This window comes from Apium graveolens, chromosome 9, assembly GCF_009905375.1.
Source record: "Apium graveolens cultivar Ventura chromosome 9, ASM990537v1, whole genome shotgun sequence".
Lineage (NCBI taxonomy): Eukaryota > Viridiplantae > Streptophyta > Magnoliopsida > Apiales > Apiaceae > Apium > Apium graveolens.
In genome coordinates, this window is record NC_133655.1 from 11,775,429 (window position 1) to 11,798,274 (window position 22,846).

Here is a 22,846-nt window from a genome sequence, read left to right on the forward strand (position 1 = left end):
TTGTTGACAAGGAATTGGAAGATCAATTTCCAAAGGAATCCACTCAAGCTGAAACTCAAGCATCAAAGCCCTCTGTGGTGTTTGAAGACATAAGGGTGGTGGACCCCTACAGGAACATACATGGAGAGCCTATTGTGCCAAAGGATGAGCCAATAGAGTGGGATAAATTACCAATTCCTGACTTCAACTTGCCAATTCTTACTAAGCCAAGAAGGAAAAAATCAAGGGCAGTCAAGAAAGTGAAGCTGTCACCTCTCAAATCCAAGTTAATAGTCAAAGCTCAACCCAAGGTCAACAGGGGAGACTACTTGTACTTGTGTGACATCAAAGAATTCTCATATCTAAACCTCTATCTGGAGGAGCTAGATGAGGTAAAGGCAATTGATGCATACAGAAACCTACCTGAAAGGTTGGTGTTCAAGTACAAAGGGGGAAGGGAGATTCAGTGGCCTCTTCATAGGATACTTCAAGAAAGCCAAGTTATGTTGATCAAAGTCTACTCATCCTTCAAGAAAAACTTTGGGTTCAATGTAACTGCAAGAAGATTAGTATTGAAGAAGATTGAAGAGCTAAGGAGTGTTAGAGCCAAAGATGCACTACCCAAAACTCTTATCATCCCATACACAGGGAGAAGAGTGCATCTAAGGCCCTACTGGCTGATGGAATTCAAGGATGATAAGGGTGTGAGAAGATTCTTCAGATTAGAAGACCAATTGAGTATCTCTAGCAATGAGACTCTCTTGGAAATGCAAGAAATGTTAGATCTCTTAGAATCTGATGAATTAGAATTCCACAGACAGCTCCAGAATCAAATTGAAGAAAACAACAGAAAGCTTGGAAGAAGATCCAGACCTTCAAGAATCTAGAAAAATCTGCTCAGACTAGAGGAGCATCTTGAACTGACTGTGAGCCAAACCTTGTACATTTTTGTTTAAATTGAAGCACTTTCAGTTTTATCTGCTTATCTTTAAAGATATATGTTTAGGATGTTTTGTTATCATCAAGTATCTCTTAATTTATGGCTACAATTCCAGTAGACATAAATTGGGGGAGATTGTTGTGAATATGTTGTGTACTTGATGATTACCTAAACAAAACATCTAAGTAGATTTTACTTTGTGAAATAAAGTAGCACTCGACGGATAAGAATTATAGTCCCGACGGATAACTCATTATAGTCCCGACGGATGATTAACTTATTATCCATCGAGTGAGTAGCTTATGTAATAATAAGTTTGTAGCACAGTGTTGTATGCACCTTTGTATAGAATCTGAAGTAGCATATAAGTCATGTTGACTTTAACTAAATATGCAGAATAGGTTGATTAACTGTACATAAGCAATGTCTTGTAATTCTGTATAAGTGAAATGAAGTCAAGTGCCAAAATAGCTACCAACAGATGATTAACAAAGCTTCGACGGATGATCAAATGACTATCAACGGATGTTTAACATAGCAGTCGACGGATGATCAATCAAGTCATCGACGGATGATCTGAAAGTCGACGGATGATCATATCAAGAATTCAAACATCAGTTGAACAGTGAAAGCTGACACACAGCCGTTGAGTTGGATACAAACACACTGTGGAAGCCCATTAACTGGGTAATAGATGACGAAAATCAGCAAAGATCAAGACTGTTAGATTTTATATTTGTTCAGTCTTTTTGACTTTGTAATCTTGGTAATATATAAACCAAGAGAGTAGCAAATAGAAAAACAACTGAGATAGCTAAGAAACAACAACAGAGAAATCTTTGTAAGCACTATCTTTAGCATTTCCTGTGTTCTTAGCAGTTCTATTTTGTGTAAGCAGCTGTGAGCATTTTTGCACACAGAGTCCTCTCGATATATTAAATATATCTCTGGTGGAATTGTTTAAATCCACCAGAAAGTTTTTAAAGACTCTTGTTTTTAATTACTTATGTTTTGATTCATTCAAGTTTACATTCCGCATTGTGCTAATCAAAACAAATATATCCATAATCGAGTTGAACATTTTTATTTCAAGAAAAAGGTTCAAGAATTCCATTCAACCCCCCTTCTGTAATTCTTGCTATATTGTTAAGGGACTAACACACAGCAATCCTTTTCTCCAAATTAATGTCAATTTTCATAACCACCGCCCTAATGAAGTTGATGTTCTTGGCCAATGCTCCTTTTTAGGTGATGTAGTTATTTTGAAGAGACATCCTCAGGACTGCAAGAAGTTCACTGAATTCTTGATCTTAATTTGGTCCTTCTACAACCTTGTTGAGTCTGTTTTCCCCACATCTTTGAAAGAATGAGCTTGGGAAGAACTTTGGCCATGCTGAGTTGATGTGATAGGCTCCTTAGATTTACCAGCATCCTTGGATTGTTGAATCCTAGGTTCTATCTCCCCCTTAGTCTTGGAAACAGGCATGAGTAAGGGAGTTGGTACTTCTGGCCTTACAGCTTTCAGAAAATGAGGGCAATGGTATATTGAGCTTCCCCATGATGGCTCCCAAAGCCACAAAATTTTGTATTTGGAGGTGCTTATGAGAGTCCTCCAGGGTTTGGATGTCTGTTTGTTGACTCTGTACCAAGGATGTGAGAGCATATACTTGTGCACTAAGTGAGTGATTTGAAGTTTGGAGAGAAGACACTTGTTGAAGTTCTTGAATTTGCATGTTAGATGAAGATTGAGATGTGGAGGAAGTAGAGACCACAAAAGTATCCTGCACAACCTTCTTAATTTCTTCCATGAGCAAGGCTGAAGGTGTGTATCTGCTAGAGTGCATCTGATCCAGCTTCAGTCTTGAGTCATTGGAGTGAGTGATATGGTTTTGAAATTGGTCATACAGGGCTACACATGAGGTTCTTAGATTCTTGACACTAGATTCCACTCCACTTATATTAAACCTTGCCATTTGATCAGCGAATATTGTGAATTTATTCTTAATCTCTATCTGTGAGGGAATGATTTGGTCCATATTTTCTCTAACCATCTTCATTATCTTATCCTGATGCCCAGTTAAAGTAATTTGAAGTGCTTTTCCAAAGTTGTGGAAAGCTTTGATTTGAGATTTGTATACTTCATTTACTGCATCATAGATTTCCTGTGGAGATAATGATCTGGCATTGCTTCCCAAGATGGTTAGATACTCCTCCTTGAATTGAGCTAACATAACATCCATTTCAATTGAAAATTCCTTGTCCAGCCATGCATCACAGTTTACATCCTGATTAGCTTCATCAACAATTTTAGCATGTTGTTCTTCAACATCTGGCTGGTAGGATAGCATGATGGTCTGGTAGTCTTGATTTAACATGTTGGATGTGAGAAGCTGCTGTGATATTTGTGCAAGGCCACCAAGTTGGTCAACCATTAGATCATCAACTGTTGAAGGTTGAGATGCAACTTCTTATAACCATTGGAATATGAGGTAAGGTTCTTGTGATTGAGAGGTAGAAGGTTGATTGGTTGGGTGTGAAGGAGATATGGTAACAGAACTACCTGTGACATGAGTCACAATTTGACTCACAGTTTGCACTATGGTTATGACAGGGTGTTGTTCTCCACTTATGGTGGGAACCTCCAATTGAATTAGAGGGGATTTGACTGGGTTACTGTCATGTGGACCAACCTCAAATCTTTGTGCTTCTTGCAGAGCGCTGTCACATAAATGTGATGTTCTTGCCTCTCCCATAACAGGGTCATTGGAAATTGAACTCCTAGCTTCAATTGTTAATATAATTTCAGCTAGGGTTGTGAGGGGAGTTGTTCATGTAACAGGAACCTCCAATGAAATTGGATAGGATTTAGATAGCTCCCCCTCAGGAGTACTACCCTCAAACCTAACAGCCTGTGAAGGCTGATTTGCATATTAAGGTGCATTAGTAACCACCATGGGGTCTTCAGTGAAAACTGATAAATCCCCCATATTTGTGATGGTGTCATCAAGGTCTACCCCATCTAGTAGCCTCTCACCATCTAAATTTGGTGCCTGGGTGGTGAGCAAGGTTTCTTGAATCAAGTCACTTGAGTGGGATTGCACTTAAGAGTTAGATTCAAGTGTTGTGTAAGAAGAAGAAAATTTAGAGATAATAATTTGTTGATCATAAATGCATCTCCCCCTGAATAGATGGGGAGCTTCAAGGTATGTGCTCTCCTTGTGTGTGTCATCCTTGTTTCTCCTTCCATACACTTGAATTACTTCAAGAGATTATTGTACAGACTCATTACATGGTGCACTAGGGAGAGTGCTCTTTTTAATAGAGACACCCTGTTGAGAGGATGCCTCTAGAGTCTGTTTAAGTCCTTGTGTTACAACTACATTATTAGTTTTTAGCCTTCTTTGGTTTCCTTTTAACCAAGGGTGACTCAGGTTCTGTCTGTTCCTCACCACTCTCATTTATAATTGGTAGGTGCCTGCTTTCTCTTCTTTTTACTCAGTTAACCCTTTTAAAAGGATAAAGTGGTTGGCTTCCTAGCAGCTACTGATATAGAAGAAGGGGTCTCAGCATTGGAAGGTCCCTGTTAGTGTTCCTGTGTTTGTACTTCCACATGTTCAGGGACCATTACTATACTGGAATGACTTGTACTAGACCTCATGTCAGGCATATGATAGGGATAAGTCCTAAATTTCTCTAACATGAATGGAGTTAATTTAAGACCAACTTGCACCCTATTCTTTATAGATAGTGATCCAAATAGAATTTTGGACACTTGTTTACAATTTCCTATTAATGATCTATATACACCATCTATCATATGTATGTCATTTACTTTATAGTTTAAAGTAAATATAATGAATCTAGGAAGAAATATTTCCTTACCTCTTGATGCTAATGGCATTGTTAGCCTGGTGCTCAATTCCTCCAAGATGTAGTGTCCTACATTGATCTGTTTGTTGTGAGCCATTGAGTAGACCAGCTTCTGGACAACACTTAAAATGTTATCAAACCCTGACTTTCTGCAAGTGAAATCCCTGATTACTGAATCAATGAGAAAAGACCATTCCCTCCTCAAGTTCTTTTTGTTCATACTTGCCATATTAATCTTTTCAGAATAATTGACGAAGTCCATGAATTCATAAAGTTCATCCTGAGTTGGAACCTCCACAAGTTTGTCAGTAGGTATGCCCAAAGCCATATTGACATCATTCTCAGAGATCTCCACCTGTTGGCTCTTGATTGTATAATTTATCACTATTGATACTGCCTGATTCTCATGCAACACTGTTCTTGTCACTGCTGTATTCCAGAAATCCCCTAGCATATCCAAGTAGAGTATAGGATTAGCAGTAAGAGCTCCCATAAAGTATGTTTCAGACAGAAATTTCACAAAGCTTTTGAAAGCTTCAGGAGCTTGATTTGCATCCAGAAATGCAAGAAAGTTGGTTTCTTTTGGGATAAAGGATACAATAATGTTTGCTGCCATTGAGGAAAGTATGAAGTTTAGTGGGTAAGAAAAATTGAAGAGAAAGAGTTCGAAACGAGAGAGAAATCGGTTTTGATTTGAAAAATTCTAGGTCACTTAGAGTTCTCGAAGGCGTAAGTATGTGTATGTCGAGATGTCTGAGTATTTATAGTAAAAGCAAATGACTTATCGAGAACTCAAAGATAAACGTTTGGAATTTGCTTATCGAGAAGTCATTTTGAAAAGAGAGTACATATCGAGAAGTCATTTTAATTTACTCTTTTAGAGAACTAAAACTGACTTGTCGAGATGTCAAATAAATACCCAGTTTGTCCTAAATGGACTGATTTGTTTCTAATTTTTATTTGAATAAATCAAAATAAAATCAGAATTATTTTGTCAAAAGTATTTTGCCAAGATAATTTATTAAATTAAATTATCTCAGTTATGAGTTATTTATAATTCTAAAATTATACTTGTAGAGAACTCTGTGAGTTAACACTTATAGAGAACTCTACAAGGACTTATCGATAAGTCATAATAAAGCTTATCGAGAAGGCCCTCGAGAAGTCAGAAAATTGACTTGTCGCGAACTCACTCGAGAAGTCTTAAAATGACTTGTCGATAAGTCAATTAGACTCAGTTCTCTATATACTTTTGATCACTTTGATTCTGCCTTATGCTAATTTCACATATTGAAAATGCAAATCAACATTTAGACAGTTTTCTTAGAATTGAAAATTCCAATCTAAATTTTAAATTTTGAAAAATAAATATGCAGAGATTTCTGAAATATTTATAATTCATATTCCAGTCAATTTCCAATTAAATCAAATTAATTTTGATTAACTAGAAACTAATCTGCTACAAAATATTAGCTGAGTTCTTGCCTTAGGATGAAGAATTTAACATTCCAGTTTCACCTACAAGTCTAGTGAAAGTTGCTTCATCCAAAGGTTTAGTAAAAATGTCAGCTAATTGTTTTTCTGTTGGAACAAAAATGAGCTCAATGGTACCATTTGCAGCATGTTCTCTAATAAAATGGTACCTTACATCAATATGCTTTGTTCTAGAATGATTAAATGGATTAACCACAATAGATATAGCACTAGTATTGTCACACATAATTGGAATTTTGTGTAACACTAGGTCATAATCCATTAGCTAATTTCTAATCCAAAGCCCTTGAGCACATCAACTTCCAGCAACTATGTATTCAGCCTCAGTTGTGGAAGTTGACATAGATTGTTATTTCTTGCTATACCAGGATACAAGTCTTTGTCCAAGAAACTGACAGCTTCCACTAGTACTCTTTCTGTCAACCCTGCATCTAGCAAAATCTGCATTTGTGTATCCAACAGCTTCAAAACCAATTCCCTTAGGATACCATAGTCCCAAATTTGGAGTCCCCTTCAAGTATCTGAAAATCCTCTTCATAGCCATCAAATGTGATTCTTTTGGATTGACTTGAAATCTTGCACACAGACATGTTGCAAATATGATGTCTAGTCTACTTGCAGTCAAGTACAGCAATGATCCAATCATTCCTCTATAGCTTAAAATATCTACACATTTGCTCTTTTTATCTTCATCCAACTTTGTAGTTGTAGACACAGGTGTAGATGCAGGTGAACAATCAACCATACCAAACTTTTTCAATAAATCTTTGACATACTTAATTTGGCTGATGAAGATTCCATCACTTCTTTGACTGACTTGAAGTCCAAGATATTAACTTAGTTCCCCCATCATACTCATTTCATATTCACTTTGCATAAGCTTGGAGAATCTTTGACAAAGCTTTTCATTTGTAGAACCAAAAATGATATCATCCACATAAATCTGAACTAGAATCATATCACAACCATGCAGCTTGTAGAAGAGTGTCTTGTCTATTGTTCCTCTAGTGAATCTATGTTTAAGTAGAAAATCTGGAAATGTGTCATACTAGGCTCTAGGTGCTTGTTTTAGTCCATAGATAGCCTTGAGCAACTTGTATACAAATTTTGGAAATTCTGGATCTTCAAATCCAGGTGGCTGTTGTACATAAACTTCTTCTTCCAACTCACCATTAAGGAAAACACTCTTGACTTCCATTTGATATACTTTAAAATTTGAATGTGCAGCAAATGCAAGAAAAATCCTTATTGCTTTAAGTCTTACAACTGGAGCAAAAGTTTCATCATAGTCAATTCATTCCTCCCGTGAGTAGCCTTTTGTAACCAACCTTGCTTTGTTTCTGGTGACAATTCCATTTTCATCCATCTTGTTCCTGTACACCCACTTTGTTCCAATTATACTTTTGTTCCTTGGTGTAGGAACCAACTCCCAAACTTTATTTCTTTTAAACTGATTTAGCTCTTCTTGCATAGCAGATATCCAATCAGAATCAAGTAGAGCTTCTTCAGTTTTCTTTGGCTCAACTTGTGAAAGAAAACATGCATGAAGGCATTCATTTGCCGTTGCACTTCTAGTCCTCACTCCAGCAGTTGGATCACCAATAATTGCTTCTCTAGTGTGACTTCTATCCTATTTTCTGGTGTGAGTTTGTTGACTTGAGTTTTCTGTATTTTCTTCACCATTGGAATGACTTGCAGAACCTTCCTCTCTTTCTTCCCCTAAGTTTGTGCTATCAAATTCAGGTACATGAGATGAGCTTCCATTCTCATGATTCACTTGTTCACTTGACTCTTCATTTATTCTGTGATTTGTGTTGACTTCAGCTTCATCATCAGAATCACTATCAATATTGAGATTTTCCAACTTTAGGGCTTCAACTTCATTTTCACTAAGAATTTACAAGCCCGGACATTTATCATCATCAAAAGTAACATATGTGCTTTCCATGATCTTTTTTTGTTCAATCACATAGACTTTGTATGCAGTTCTTTACAATGAATATCCCAAAAAAATTGTCTCAAAAACCTTGGAGTCAAATTTTCCCACATATTCCGAGTTGTCCTTCAAAATATAGCACTTATTCCCAACACATGAAGATGCTTCACAGTAGGCTTTCTTTTAGACAGGATTGAGTAGGTTGACTTACCAAGATTCTTGTTAATGAGATATCTGTTTTGAGTGTAGCATGCAGTGTTCATAGCTTCTTCCCAAAAACTTGTTGGCAGTTTTGCATCTTGCAGTATTATTCTAGCAGCCTCTACCAGTGCTCTGTTCTTTCTTTCAACTACCCCATTTTGCTGAGGTGTTCTAGCAGCTGAGAATTCTTGAACAATGCCCTTGTCTTTGCAGAATTTAGTTAAGGTTGCATTTCTGAATTCTGTTCCATTAACACTCCTCAATCTTTTCACACAGTTCTGATCTTCAGCCTGCTTTTCAACCTTCTTGATGTGTGGAGTTTTATCTTTAGAGTGCATAAATTCTACACATATATATCTTTAGTAGTCATCCACCATAATAAGTGCATATCTTTTTCTTGAAATTGATTGGACATTAACTGGTCCAAATAAATCCATGTGAATAAATTGCCAAGGTGCACTTATAGAATTCACAGTTTTACTCTTGTGACTTGATCTTTTTATTTTTCCTTTTTGACAAACATCACAGACTTCATCTTGAGCAAATTCCAGATTAGGCATGTCTCTTACTAACTCCTTTTTTATTAGAGTATTGATTGCCTTGAAATTCAAGTGAGATAGCTTCTTATGCCATAGCTTGCTTTGCTCTACAGATGCCTTGGTGTAGAAGCAACAAATTCCATCCTCATTTGCTGAGTCCAAGTCTTCAAAAAAAAGCTTCCTTTCCTTGCTCCTTTCAGAGCAACTCCACCAGTCTTTTTGCTCATAAAAATGCATTCTCCTTTGTCAAATGAGACCTTGAATCCTTTGTCTGCAAATTGACTAACACTAAGAAGATTCACTTCAAGACCAGCTACTAGTGCTACATCTTCAATGACAACATTTTTATAAATCAATTTTCCATATCCCGTTGTGAAACCTTTGCTGTTGTCTCCAAAAGTCACTAATGGGCCAGTCTTCTCCTCAAACTGCGATAGCAAGGCCATATCACCTGTCACATGTCTTGAGCATCCACTATCTATGATCCATATTACTTTCTTTCCTGATCCCTGTACACAATGAGTTTAGGTGTGTTTAGTAACCCCAAGCAGTATTGGGTACTATTCTCTTGTTAACAGATTTGATAGAGGTAGAGTTTGATGATTCAGAAAGAATATAATTCATTGAATGATGTGCATTGTCCTTTTTAGCTCAAGACTCAATATTGATTTCTTTAAGATCAACTCTCAACTTATGGCATCTTGTCATTACTTTCATGTTGCAAGGTATGCAATCAAACTTGTCACATAATGAGCATGTATCTTCAGTTTTTGCTTCATTATACTTGCATGCTCCCACTCCTGGTTTATAAACAACCTTTTTGCAAAGGTGAGTTAGATGATTCACAGAGCCACATTTTTGACATTATTTTCTTGGAGCATCTGCAACATAAGCAAAATTGTTGCTCTTATTTATCCCAATCTTTCCATTTCTATTCTTCTTCTTCTTTCTTGCATCTTCAGTTTTTACTTCCTTGACAGGTGTCTTGGAATCTTGGTAGACCATGGGCTTCTTTTCAGCTTTGGAAGTTGGAGTTGTTTATTCATTTTTCTTCTCATTGTCTTCATAAAAAATTTCTTGCTTTACGATCAACTCTTCTTTACTGAAATCTACTTCACATGCTTTGAACATAGGTGAACCAACCTTTCTTAGCATAGCTGGGACATCTTCATTTTTAGTTGCTTTTCCTTTACCACCTACAGCTTTCTTGTTGCTATTCAAAGCATCATAATCAAGACCAATAGCTATGTTAGCACATGGCTTGTTCTTCTCATGGTATTGACCAACCAACTCAGATGCATTCCTGAATGATTTCAGTTTCACCTCATTTTTTTCAATCTTCTCTTTTAACACAGCTTCAATCTCATTGGCACACTTTAGCTTATTTTTCAAATATTCATTTTCTTGCTTGACTGAATCAAGCTCCACAAGCAGTCGATCCATCTTTTGCTTCTCACTCTCAAGCTTCTCATTAGCTTTTGTTAGTCTACTGACTTTTTTAGTTGCTACTACCAAGCTAGTGTGTATATGAAACATCTCCACACTCATCTTTTCCATAGTCTCCTTATATTGACTAGCATTTAAATCAATAGTGGTTAGAGTTGGTACCTTTGATTTTGAAGTGGATGCTTCTCCATGCTCAAAAGCCATTAGTGCATAGTTTCCAACTTCTTCATCCTCATCATCAACATCAGTATCATCCCAACTATTTCCTTATGCAATATAAGCTTTTCTAGACTATTTTTTCAAGAGAGCTTCATACTTTGCTTCTAGTTCCAAGTAAGCTTTATCCTTCTTCACCTTTTTAGGCTTTCTACATTCAGTAGCAAAGTGACCTAACTCATCACAATTGAAGCACCTTATCTTTGATCTGTCCACAGATCCAGTTTTGTAGCCACCTTTGCTAGCTGAATTGTACTGAGCTTTTGGTTTCCAATTATTACTGTTAGAAGATTATCCCTTGCTTTTGAAAAACCTTGGCTTCTTGACTCTTAATATGGAAAATTTTCTAGCCAAGAAAGCCATGGATTGATCCATTTCATCTAGCTCATCCAAGGTGTAATATTCATCTTCATCCAGCTCCAATACAAATTGCTTCTGAGGTCCTTTGTTCTTTTGTTCCATAGTTTGAACAAGTGGAACTTGATCATCTTGCTCATCTTCACTTTCTTCTCTATCATTCACAATCAAAGCACTTGATCCATCAACAACATGACCATGGTGTGCTTTCACTGACTTTCTTTGAAGCATTTCAAGTTCATAAGTTTTCAAGATTCCATATAGAACTTCCAAAGTCATTCTGCTTAAATCTCTTCCTTCTCTAATAGATGATATTTTCTGTTCAAGATGATCATGAAGAGTGTTATTCCCAAACAATCTAACAAAGAATTACAGAAGGGGGGTTGAATGTAATTATGGTTTCTTTTTTATTTTAAGAACTGTTCTATCTTTAATATAAAACTATGTTTTATTTAGCTAAGGTGCGGAATAAAAATATTGAAGAAATTAAACACAAAGTAATCAAATAAAAGTATTTAAAAACTTTCTGGTGGATTGAACTTTTCCACCAGAGATATATATAAAATCGAGAACTATGTGGTGCAAGATTTGCACACAGCTGCTTACAAGTAGAACTTACAAAGAACAAAGAAATTCTTCACAAATACAGCTCTATCTATTTCTCTGGTAAATTGCTTGCTGACTCTACTCTGTTCTACTTGCTACATTTGGTTTATATATCACCAAGTTACATGATAAAAAACAAACAAATAAGACAAAAATGTTTCTTAGTCTAATTACATGCTTCTTCATTTCTCTATCCAGCATCTTTGAATATCTTCAGGTTAGCATGGAAATGGAAATGCTTCTTTGTTCTCTAAAACCTGTAAGTAGGCTGCCACATTCCATTTGCATCTAATCAACCCATGTGACTGTCAAGTCACTATCAACTGCTATTTGAATTTAAACATCTGTTGAAACCTCATTGAATCATCTGTTGAAACTGTGTTAAATCATCCGTCGAAGCTTCACTAGATCATCCGTTGAATGTGACTTGGGTCATCCATCGAAGCCTTGTAGAATCATCCGTTGAAAGTCTTCTATAGTAGTTAACTCTATTTCACTTATGCAAAATTACAAGGCATCTAATATTTATAATTAACCAACCTATTTTACATATTAATCTAGTAGTCAACATGACTTGAATATCTACAACTTCTAGACTCTTTAAGGCATTATAGTATGCAGAAATGTGTTACAAGACTTATTAATATATAAGCTACTCTTTCAACGGATGTTAGAGTGATCATCCGTTGAAAGCTACAAATTCACTAAATTAAATCTACTAAGGTGTTTTATTTAACTTATCATCAAGTACACAACATATTCCTAACAATCTCCCCCAGTTTAGGTCTACTGGAATTGTAGGCATAAATTAAGAGAAACTTGACGATAACAAAATACCTTATGAATACAGACTGATTTATATTAGATAAAATTAACAAGTGCTGCAATTTATTGAAAATTATATAGAGGAAGGTTTACTGGGAGAATCTCAAAAGCCATTTTCAAGGTGCTCCTCTAGACTGAGCAAATTTAGCTTATTTCCTTAACTGTCTGAACTTCTTTCCCAATTTCTTATTGTTTTCTTCAATCTGGTGTTGAAGTTGCCTGTAGAATTCAGATTCATCTTCATTTGTCTGATCCAGCATTTCTTGCATCTCCATGAGAGTTTCATTACTTGAAATTTTTAGTTGATCTTCTAATATGAAGAATCTTTTGGTGCATTTCTCATCCTTGAACTCCATCAACCAATATGGCCTCAAATGCACTCTATTTCCTGTGTATGGAATTGTTAAGACTCTTGGGAGTGCATTTGGGCCTCTCCAGCTTTTCCTTATCTTCTCAATTTTATTCAGTAGCATCTTTTTGACAAAAATATTGAATCCAAAATTCTTCTTTATTGAGGAGAAAATCTTTACCAGAATAAAATAGCCTTCATTGAGAATTCTGTGAAGAGGCCAAGTTAGCTCTCTTCCACCCTTATACCTGAAGACCAATCTCTCTGGAAGATGCTTGTAAGCATCAATAGCTCTTACTTCTTCTAGCTCATCCAGATATTAGATTTATGTCTGAAAATTCCTTGATGTCACAGATGAAGAGTTGATCTCCCTTGTTTACAGTTGGTTTGGGTTTGGCTAAGGCTTTGGATTGAAGTTTGACAGGTTTGGCCTTTTCTATTGCTCTTGACTTTCTTTTCTTTAGTTTGGTTAGGATTGGGATGTTTAGATCAGGAAGTGGTAGGCTATCCCAATCTATAGGTTCATCTTTAGGAATTATGGGTTCACCATGGAAATTTATGTCAGAATAAACCTTGAATTCAGCTTGCTCCATTGTGGGCATGGCTGGTTGACTTGAGGTGGTAGATTGGGTTGGCATGTTTTCTTCCTTGTCTTCATCAAAATCCAGCTTCCTCTTTGGTCTGAATTTCAGTCTTGGTTTCTTTGTCTGCTTTGGTTCTTCTTGCTTTTCTTCAATCAGAGTCTCAGCTATCATAGCAGGCATTATAGATTTTATGGTTGCAAGCTTCTTAGCTTGGTTTTTGGCATCTAAGGCATCTTTCCTTTGTTGTTGTTTGGGCCTCACTTTTTCTTCTTTCTTAGCTTCTGCAAACTGTGGATATCCAGCCACCACACCGATCAATTTGCCATTCCTGTAGATTTTAGAAATTCTCTTCTTCAAGACTGAATCTCTGGGATCTTTGAGATAGGCAATAGATGTTCCAAACAGCTTCTTCTCATCAGGATTGGGAGTTTCATAGATCAGGTCCAATGGATTTTTGTCTGTTTTTTTGGATAGTTTCTCTTTGGCTAAAAAATCACATTGGCCTTTGGAGATTTTATTGCTGAGGGTTGACCCATTTTCATATTCCCTAAGCTTATTTTATTTACTGAAATTGGTCTCAGTTGAGAGAAATGAGAGAAAACTTTGTCTTGTTTCTCAATTGTACCAAAATTCTTCTCAATCTTCTCTTCAAGCTTCTTCCATTTTTCTTTCAGCTCTAGTTCAGTTGCTGCTATTTTGATGAAGTCAATGCTGTCAAGAATTGGTGGCTTAGAGAAAGTAATTGCTGGAACAATCACTTTACTGACTTGAATGTTGTGCACTTTCTCCCCCTCACTAGCTGACTCTCCCTTGCTAACTGGAATAATTGCAGCTTCACTAACTGAGACAAGTAAATCTTCTCCCCCTTTTTGTTAGCATCAAGTTGAGCAGGGTTGGAGGTTTGTGCAACCACCAATTTCTGAAGAAGGAGTGTATGTTGAGCTTGATGGAGTTGGATTTGAGTGTTGGAAGTTTCTAGAGTCTTCAGCCTAGTGTCCAAAGAATCCACATTGCTACTAAGATCATAGTCTTTCCTGAGTTGCCAGTTAATATCTCATATTGTAGTGTCAGGAAGAATATTCTCCAATCTTTCATTAATGTCCTTCTTGACTTGTCCAATTTCTGTCTTGATCTCTGACACATCTTGATTTTGCTTGAGAGATTAGATTTTTTGCAAGTGAAGAAACTCAAGGTGTGCTTGGAGAAGACTCTTAGTGTTGCCATCTGTAGTAGCTTGAAGAGCTGTCTTTTGTGCATCTGTAGTAACCCCTCATACTGAGAAACCAGAATCCTCCTTTGGTTTGATCTAACTTCCTATATTCCTTTATATAAGATCTCTATTTTCTGCCAGATCTGTTTGGCTGTGTCACAATTGACAATGTTATTGTACATTACAGTGTCAAGTGACTCTATCAAGATCAGCTACAAGATCAGCTGAAAAATACTCCAGTCTAATCTATTTACACTTTTACAGACTTAAGTGATACGATACAAAATGCAAACTTAGATTATCATACAACTTACTTAGGGTTGTCAATTTGACTTAGTCTTGTTATAGTACATGCATGTCTTGCACAACATATGGTATACATATATAGTACTGAACCCACGCACTATCTTTGTTATAACTAGTTTATTAAGCCGCGCTTCACAGCGGCCTTATAAACGTATTTTAATAAAATATATAAAAAATTTATTTGGATTTCTGATTTAGTGTTGGTCACTCTGAAATTTTGAATAATAACTTTAGAGAAGAAATCGCCTTTTTCTAAACTCTTCTTCATTTTTTTTGTGATAGGAACTAAACTGTGTTTTGCGGCAGCCTTATAAACTTCGAATTTTAGCGTCATACTACAATCATCCATCAATTTTACTGACATGCGTGTTAAATGCGTGTTTATAATCACTATAAACAATGAATATAAGAATAAATCTAAAAATAGAATAATAAATCTACTTTACCGAACAAAAGTACCTTAATATAAACTCTAAAATCAGACCCCTGAACTTGCAAGCTGAAATACAAATCACTAAATACAAATATTAGTACATTCACAATATTAAAAAAATACCTGAATATACAAATAAGTCAAAAAGTACTAATCTCGTAAGTGACCGAACCCCGAAAATTACAGTAGCAATATTTTAATCAAAATGATAATCAAATATAAATCTCAAATCACATATTACACTGGCTCCGATTTTACAAATAAAATCGATCCAAACATTAATAAATATTAACATGTTCAGATATACAACCATATAATAATTAAAACATGGACCTGTACAAGTTACAACATACATGCATAATGCACGTATTGATACTTAACTAAAACACTTGCAGTAACTATTTTAAATTATGTACTCACAATTATAATTAACATATTAAATTATAAAAGATATTTTTTTCACATTTTAGTCGCTAACACAAACCTATACATAGCTCATTTGCCAAACCTACACATGTGAGAATTTATATAACTATTTTCCCAACTAAGTCTACAACTCTTGACTAACATGATTTTAATTAATTGTGCAAGTGTCATGTATAAGAACCAAACAAAAAGGATAGTTCAACACATACATAAATAAATAAAATAAAACTTTAAATTGCATAACATGATTTTTAACCAACCAAAACATGTATATTAATCATATACCACCTGTCACACATGGACAAACGAATATTAAAAATCGAAGAAAAAAGAAAAAAGAAAAAGAAGAGAACGCACCTCGTTGAACTCCTGTATGTGTTTTTTCCGATAATTGAATGATTGCATGATTCTTATATATATACTCTAATCCTAATTTTAATTAGGTAATTCTATAAAATTTGCTCCTAAACTTTCTACAACCTTTTTAATTAATACCTTTTTTTCAAAAATATTCAGTGAGCATTAACTTAAATAAAAAGATATCGATCTTCAAAATTATTTACAAAAATTTAAATAAAATATGTTATGGAAAATATATGAGAATAATACGAACGATGATAATATATTTAGAAGAATATAATGTAATTGTAATTTTTGATATTTATTAACTCAAAAAATTGAGAAAATTAGAAAATAGAATAAGATAATTTGAGAGATGTCACATACACGCCCCGTCTTCTCCTTTATATAAGTATATTGATGATTTTAGAAAATTCTGGAAAAAAACCACACATTTCAAAGTTTCAGGACGGTAGGAAAAAGGATTAATGGAGCTTCTGTATTTTGTTTGATCCCCCGCCATAATTCCACAATTTTTGAGAAAGTTAAAAAGTTAGAAGGTAGGATTGAAATGAAGGAAAGATTTTTCTACATGATTTTTGTTGTGTGATGTTTTTTTAAATAATGTTGATATGGATTTTACATATTTACTTATATTAGCTTTACGACCCGTGCCATGCACATATCCTCATTAATATTTTATAGATTTTAATATTTATATTATTTAAAATTATAATAAAATCATATTTTATTTAAGATTATATAGTGTATGATTAATGAGATTTGAACTACCAATGTTAATAGTATGTTTATAAATAATAATATAAAAGTTTGTTGTTAGCGAAATTCCAAACTGTGAATTTGAGTTGTGTATAAATAACAATATTAATATTTGCTGTTGGCGGGATTTCAACCTGGTAAATTGAGTTATGTATAAATATTAATATAAATATTTGTTGTTGGCGGGATTCGAACTTGTGAACTTGAATATTGTATATTTTTTATTATTCGAATCTAACGGTCCTGATTATTTGATTAAGAAGATCTGACAGTCATTAATGGGGATGACCAAACCAACCAAAAAAAGCATACCAAATTATATCACATTTCGGTTATTATAGTTTAATATTAGTATATATGTGTTGTGTACGTGTAAATTTCTGTACCCCTCACTTAAAATAAATCTAATGGCTAATGTTGAGTTACTCACTTACCTCTATAAAATACTATAATTCCATCCCTCCTGTGTGTTTACGAGTAAAGTATATGGAATTCACCTTTTGGTTGTATTCCTCGAAGTCTATCTATATTTTGTAAATAAAATATATTTTAAAACGTGTTATCTTACAAAATATGTTTCACAAATATCATTAATTCAATAAAATCATGCAAATCTCATACATTTACAAGTGCAATATGTATGTTCCGCAATGTTCAACAACATGAACATTTATGTTCTGCAAATTAAGTATATTTTTTATAATAATATATTTTACAATGTCCTCCTTGTAAAATGTATGCAATTTGCAAGATTTTCAATAAAATAGTGATGTTTGTAGAAAATCATTCGAAAAATAATATATTTAGTAATATTTTAAGCTATATTTTACTTGCAGAACATATATGGACTCCGAGGACTCCAATGAAATAGTGAATTTCATCGAACTTAACTATATATATATTAGATGATTTCAGTTTCATGTTTATTATTCTTTTGCATTGATGTGAAAATTTGTTCGATTAATTTTAATATTTTATTGTAGAAAATAAAAAATCATAATTTTGGAAGGATTTTAGCATATATAGCTTATTGAAGCTAAAATACATAAAAATTCAATTTATTCGGCTACACGGAATGCATATATTGCTTAGACCTGTCCCGATTTGGATGATGTTACATTATGAAATAAGTTTATAGAATTATTTTTACGAAATCAAAGTGAAATGGCCTAAAAACAGGAGTCAAAAGTCATGGGTTCAATTACATTCAAGGACAACATTTTTAATAAATTAAATTTTCTATAACAGTAAATTAAATGGCAGAAAATGTCTTGTTGGCCCATAACATATATAATAGATATACAGATAAGTATTTATTAATTTTTGAAATTTAATGGATAATATATTCATTTTAATATTAGTTTGGTTCAATTTTTTTTCCGATTTGGTTGGAAACTATTACCAGAACTGAACCACTCAAATTAATTTAATTTTTAATTTGTTGATTTCAGTTACGGGTTCTAGTTAAGTTTTAGTTTTTTACTCAAGCCTATTTGAACTAGGCCAAAAGCACATTTGACTCGTCTTATTTCAAGAATGAAACAAGATCAGCTGAGATTCTTTACATGCTTTCTTTTACAAGAAATGTATCACATGCAAAGATCTCATTATCCAAATAATGCATTTTAAATAGCTGACCTTGGAAGCAGTTAGGATATTGGAATGTATTATGCCACATTTTGACATATCCTAATTATCTCTAAATTTGCAATATTATTAATTATTAATTTCGATTAATAATTATCATTTAATGCTAAAATTTTATCATCTATCAGAAACGAGGAAAAAATCAATCACAATGAATAAATAACGGAAAATATCTCGGAACGATATCTTTTAAATCAAGGAAGGTATCCCATCACCAAGATTAAATCAAATAAAATCGGTAATTAGCACATTAACGAAACTTATCCCTAAAGTCTCTCAGGGATAAGACCAAATTTTATAGAACCTCGTAGGTTTGATCAAATATAAATTGGTACGCAGGAATCTTGCCAAATGGATCCGATACAACGAGAAAATTTGAGACACCTCCCAAGTCCAGCCACCCTATTTTTTATAAACCATAATCCCTAAAAGCAATCACAAATCGCTCTAATATTCCAGCATCCATCTGATTTCGTGTTGTTACGAAATTACTCCAACAACATTTGGCATTAGAAGGAGGGGGTTAATTATGCAACGGAGAACGGATAATTTTATTAATCATGAGGATTTTGGGTTTTTAATGAAGAGGGGCTAACACCGGTATCTTTGTACGATCATACGACTGTGAAGCCGGTGACCGTACGCAGAACACAGGTGGTTTTAAAGATCAAGAAGTGGTGTCCAACACGATTCGGACGATTGAAAATTTCTCAACATGCGAGGCCACGCGCGCCTATATTTACCGAAGAGAAGACAAAACACCGGCGGTGAAATAAATTTCCAGTACTTCAAACTCCGAACACATAAAATCTCACGGGATTAACACCAAAAACAAAAGGAAACAAAAGGCATCGACAAAGGAAAAAAGTAGAGCCTGCGAAAATCAATTGCCCGCCAGTTTATCGCGAAGCAGGAATTCATTCCGTGAAATCAAAGATAAGTTTTTCACTTATTTTTTGGTAATTACATTGCTAATTACATACACGATGCCATGAACGCATAATATTCATATTTTTTTAATTTAAAAAAACAAATATATGATATATGCGAATGATATACATTGTGCTTGTAAAATTATTGAACGATTTAAACATTAAATAACGCATATATTTTAAAAATATCGTATAAGATATTTATTTTAAAGAATTGTGTATTTTTAGAAGATCGTACGAGTTGCATCTCCCTAAAAAATAAAATATATTTATGCGAGGCACATAATTTTGAATAAAGTGTTTTACAGAAAAACATTATTTTAGGAAAAAAAATATTGCGACATATTTTAAATGCCATATTTATTATAGCATTTGAATTGCGTTCAAAATATTTTTCATATAATGTCGCGATAATACGTATATGTCCATAAATATTTCAAACTTGCGCACTGAAATAGTGAAGTAGGGTAGTCTGACAAACTATAAGTCCTACAACACTTAAGTAAAAAAGTCAGCGACCCACTGGATTTTTAATGTCATGCTCTCCTCTCAAGAGAGTACAGGAACAAACTTATATTTTCAAATGCCCTGCTCCCTCCCTGGTAAAATCTACATTATTAAAAGGTCCAACTCTCGAAAAGGGAGTGTAGGATAGTTTACTTCATTGAAGCCCCCACTAACCAAATTGGGGATTCGGGATTTGACGAAGATATCCTTAGGAGGAATCAACAACTCTTGAAGAGTGTGTACGCCAATTTGGGCTATATACAAAACGCCAATTTGGGCTATATACAAAACGCCAAGGTTCTAACTTGACAATAAAGACCGCAATGGATTTCAAAAAAGATATTACCTATACTCGCACTTTTGAAACCTTGGCAAATTAGTTCTCGCATGATTTCATACCGTCGCTCGTATATGAATTATGAGCACTGTATATAGTTCTTGCAAGAGAATATTTAGATAACAATCAAAGTAACAAGGCTACTGCGATTTGTATACGAATATTTTAATTTAGATAATGGATGAAAACAATGATCCCTATTTGAAAGAACAAAAATACAAAGATTTTGATGATAAGTTTTAACATAAAAGTATCAGAAAGAAGCATGAGCAAGGAGCTCTTTGTTAGCTAGGAAATTTTTCATGTCCTGCTCCTCCAGACTTACAGTGGCCGTTATACCATCTCTACTTGGAGTGTCCATCATCAAAATAGAATTAACAAACGGTGTGTCCACAACAGCGGCTTTAACAGGCCTTCCCCACCCGAAATCCGTCTCATCATAAAATGGGAATTTACAAATGCTGCTAATAGCATAAGCCTTGTAATTAAGTTTTGCATACTTGTCTATCAATGGGAAGGCTTCTTTTCCGACCATACTCTTTGATCCTCTAAGCTGCATCATCCCTTTCCGCATTTGGCCTACCAATGTGTTTAACTTTGTCTCATTCATCGTATCTGTCGGAATGTGATTCCATGTAACGAGATTTCCAACACTTGTTTTTGGCAGTGGAGGATCAATCACAGGGCGCATGTTTACGGCCTGCAACAAAACAGATTTGGTATAGGTCCCAGAGTTTGATGCAGTTGCGGCATTTACAGCACATCTGTAAAGGAGTGCAGTCACAAGTTCGTTCCGTGTGTAAATGTTATTTTTTATCATGCCTTGTTGTTTGTCTTGCATTTCCAGCTCGGCCTTCAATTTGTCTACCTTTGAGTTGGGAAACATTATCTCGGTAGCGATCCAGTTCTTTTCCGGAGTCACAAACTGAGTCGCAGTTAAATCATCAACACTTGATTGTGGTAGCAGCAGCTCGTGCACGAAACAGGGACTACGGTGCACAAGTTTTTCTTGATCGTTAAGGTTGCGGGACGACAGTCTTGCCCAGTAACTTACCATTGTTATAAAACTAAGACCATCAGCAACACGGTGTGAAAGGATCACAGCTATAGCTAGTCCTCCGCAAGAGAAATGATTTAGTTGAACAGCCATTAAATGACGAGAGTGCGGTATATTATGCCATATCGAATCCGGTGGAAAGAGACGACCATAACCTTCCTTTTCATCCTTGACAGGAGGTTTTTCTAAAATTTCAGATAAATTGCATGCTATCCGGGCCTCAAGAAAATGTATGCCTTCGTCATTGCAATCAACATAGGATCCTGATGAACTTAGCTTTCCTGCAAACGGGTAGTACTCAGAAAGTGTTTTTGATAAAGAATTTTTAAGTATCGCGGTTTTACTAGCCAGTGGAGTGGATATTTGTGGATTGGCATAGAAGAGAATGAGTGGCATGTAAAGATCAGGCATCAGGAGATCATGTGAAGGAAGATTGTAATGTTTGAGCTTGAGAGGTGTGGGAGAAGCTGGTTTAACGTTGGTTGTTGATCTGGAGACGACATGCAGTTGCCTTGTCGAGATTAGTGGTGCCTGAAGAATCAGCCCCCTACTAATCTTCATGCCTACTGGCCACTGTTGATGTACGTTGCAAACTGGCGACTGTGGATATGCTAAGTAATTGATTTTGAGATAATAATGAAGCTAGCTGCCTTTAAATAAGTGCCTGATTGTCATCTTGCTGAGGAGAAAATAAGCTCCAATTGGACCTACTAATTATTGATAAGAAGGTCCTTTCTTTGATTCTATTATTATCATACAATTTCAACTGCCCAAAATACGTGTTCTACTTAGATTCGGTCCAAAATACCCAATGACTATTCATCAAAAATTCCGAAATTTCGAAGAGTGCAGTGGTGGAGAACCAAGACTAAAAATGCAACATAAATGCTGCAAACATAACTCTGGTAGCCCACTGTTAGCTGTTTTAGGTTGTCCTCTGGATGGTTTTCTTAGCCGGTTAAAAGAGAAAGTTTACAAAGATATGCTTCTAGAATCTACAATCTAGAAACTAGAATCTGACTCAACTTTTTTGTCCAGCCATTCAAAGTCAGAATGAGTTATTATGACTGCAAATTCATATACATTAATTAATCCGATTGCATTCGTATAATTCACCAATTAAATTTCAACACCCCTGCTCCTAGGTTATTTTATAATTATTTTGTTACAAATTTTAAGTTAATTAGCATTAATTTTTTATAAAAAATAGTATCAAATAGTTTTTAACGTGTTAATATTACAATTTTAAATATTTATGGGAATAATAGATCTATTTCATTCAGATTTTAATGGATAAATAATAATTTATATATTTCTATAAGATTGTTGCTTATATGCGATTTTGTAAAGTTGATATAGAAAATTTAAAGTTGATGTAATATCTGAAATAATTAGAAACATTTCTGACAAACATATCAAAATGCATCCTCCCCGAAAGCAACATCAGAACTTGTAAAGTACACCAGTAAATTCTTAAATTCCATCATTTTATTAAATTAAAAAAAAATCATGAGTTTTTAATTACCACTA

The 22,846-nt window shown here is 34.7% G+C and overlaps 1 protein-coding gene across 1 annotated transcript; it reads right to left on the bottom strand.

Annotated features, from left to right (window-relative positions):
• Window positions 1-20,345: 20,345 nt before the first annotated feature.
• On the bottom strand, window positions 20,346-22,099 carry LOC141682904 (diaboline synthase-like). The gene has a single exon (XM_074487590.1). The coding sequence runs from the start codon at window positions 21,875-21,877 to the stop codon at window positions 20,513-20,515; it is 1,365 nt and encodes a 454-aa protein (XP_074343691.1). The 5' UTR covers window positions 21,878-22,099; the 3' UTR covers window positions 20,346-20,512.
• Window positions 22,100-22,846: the final 747 nt, after the last annotated feature.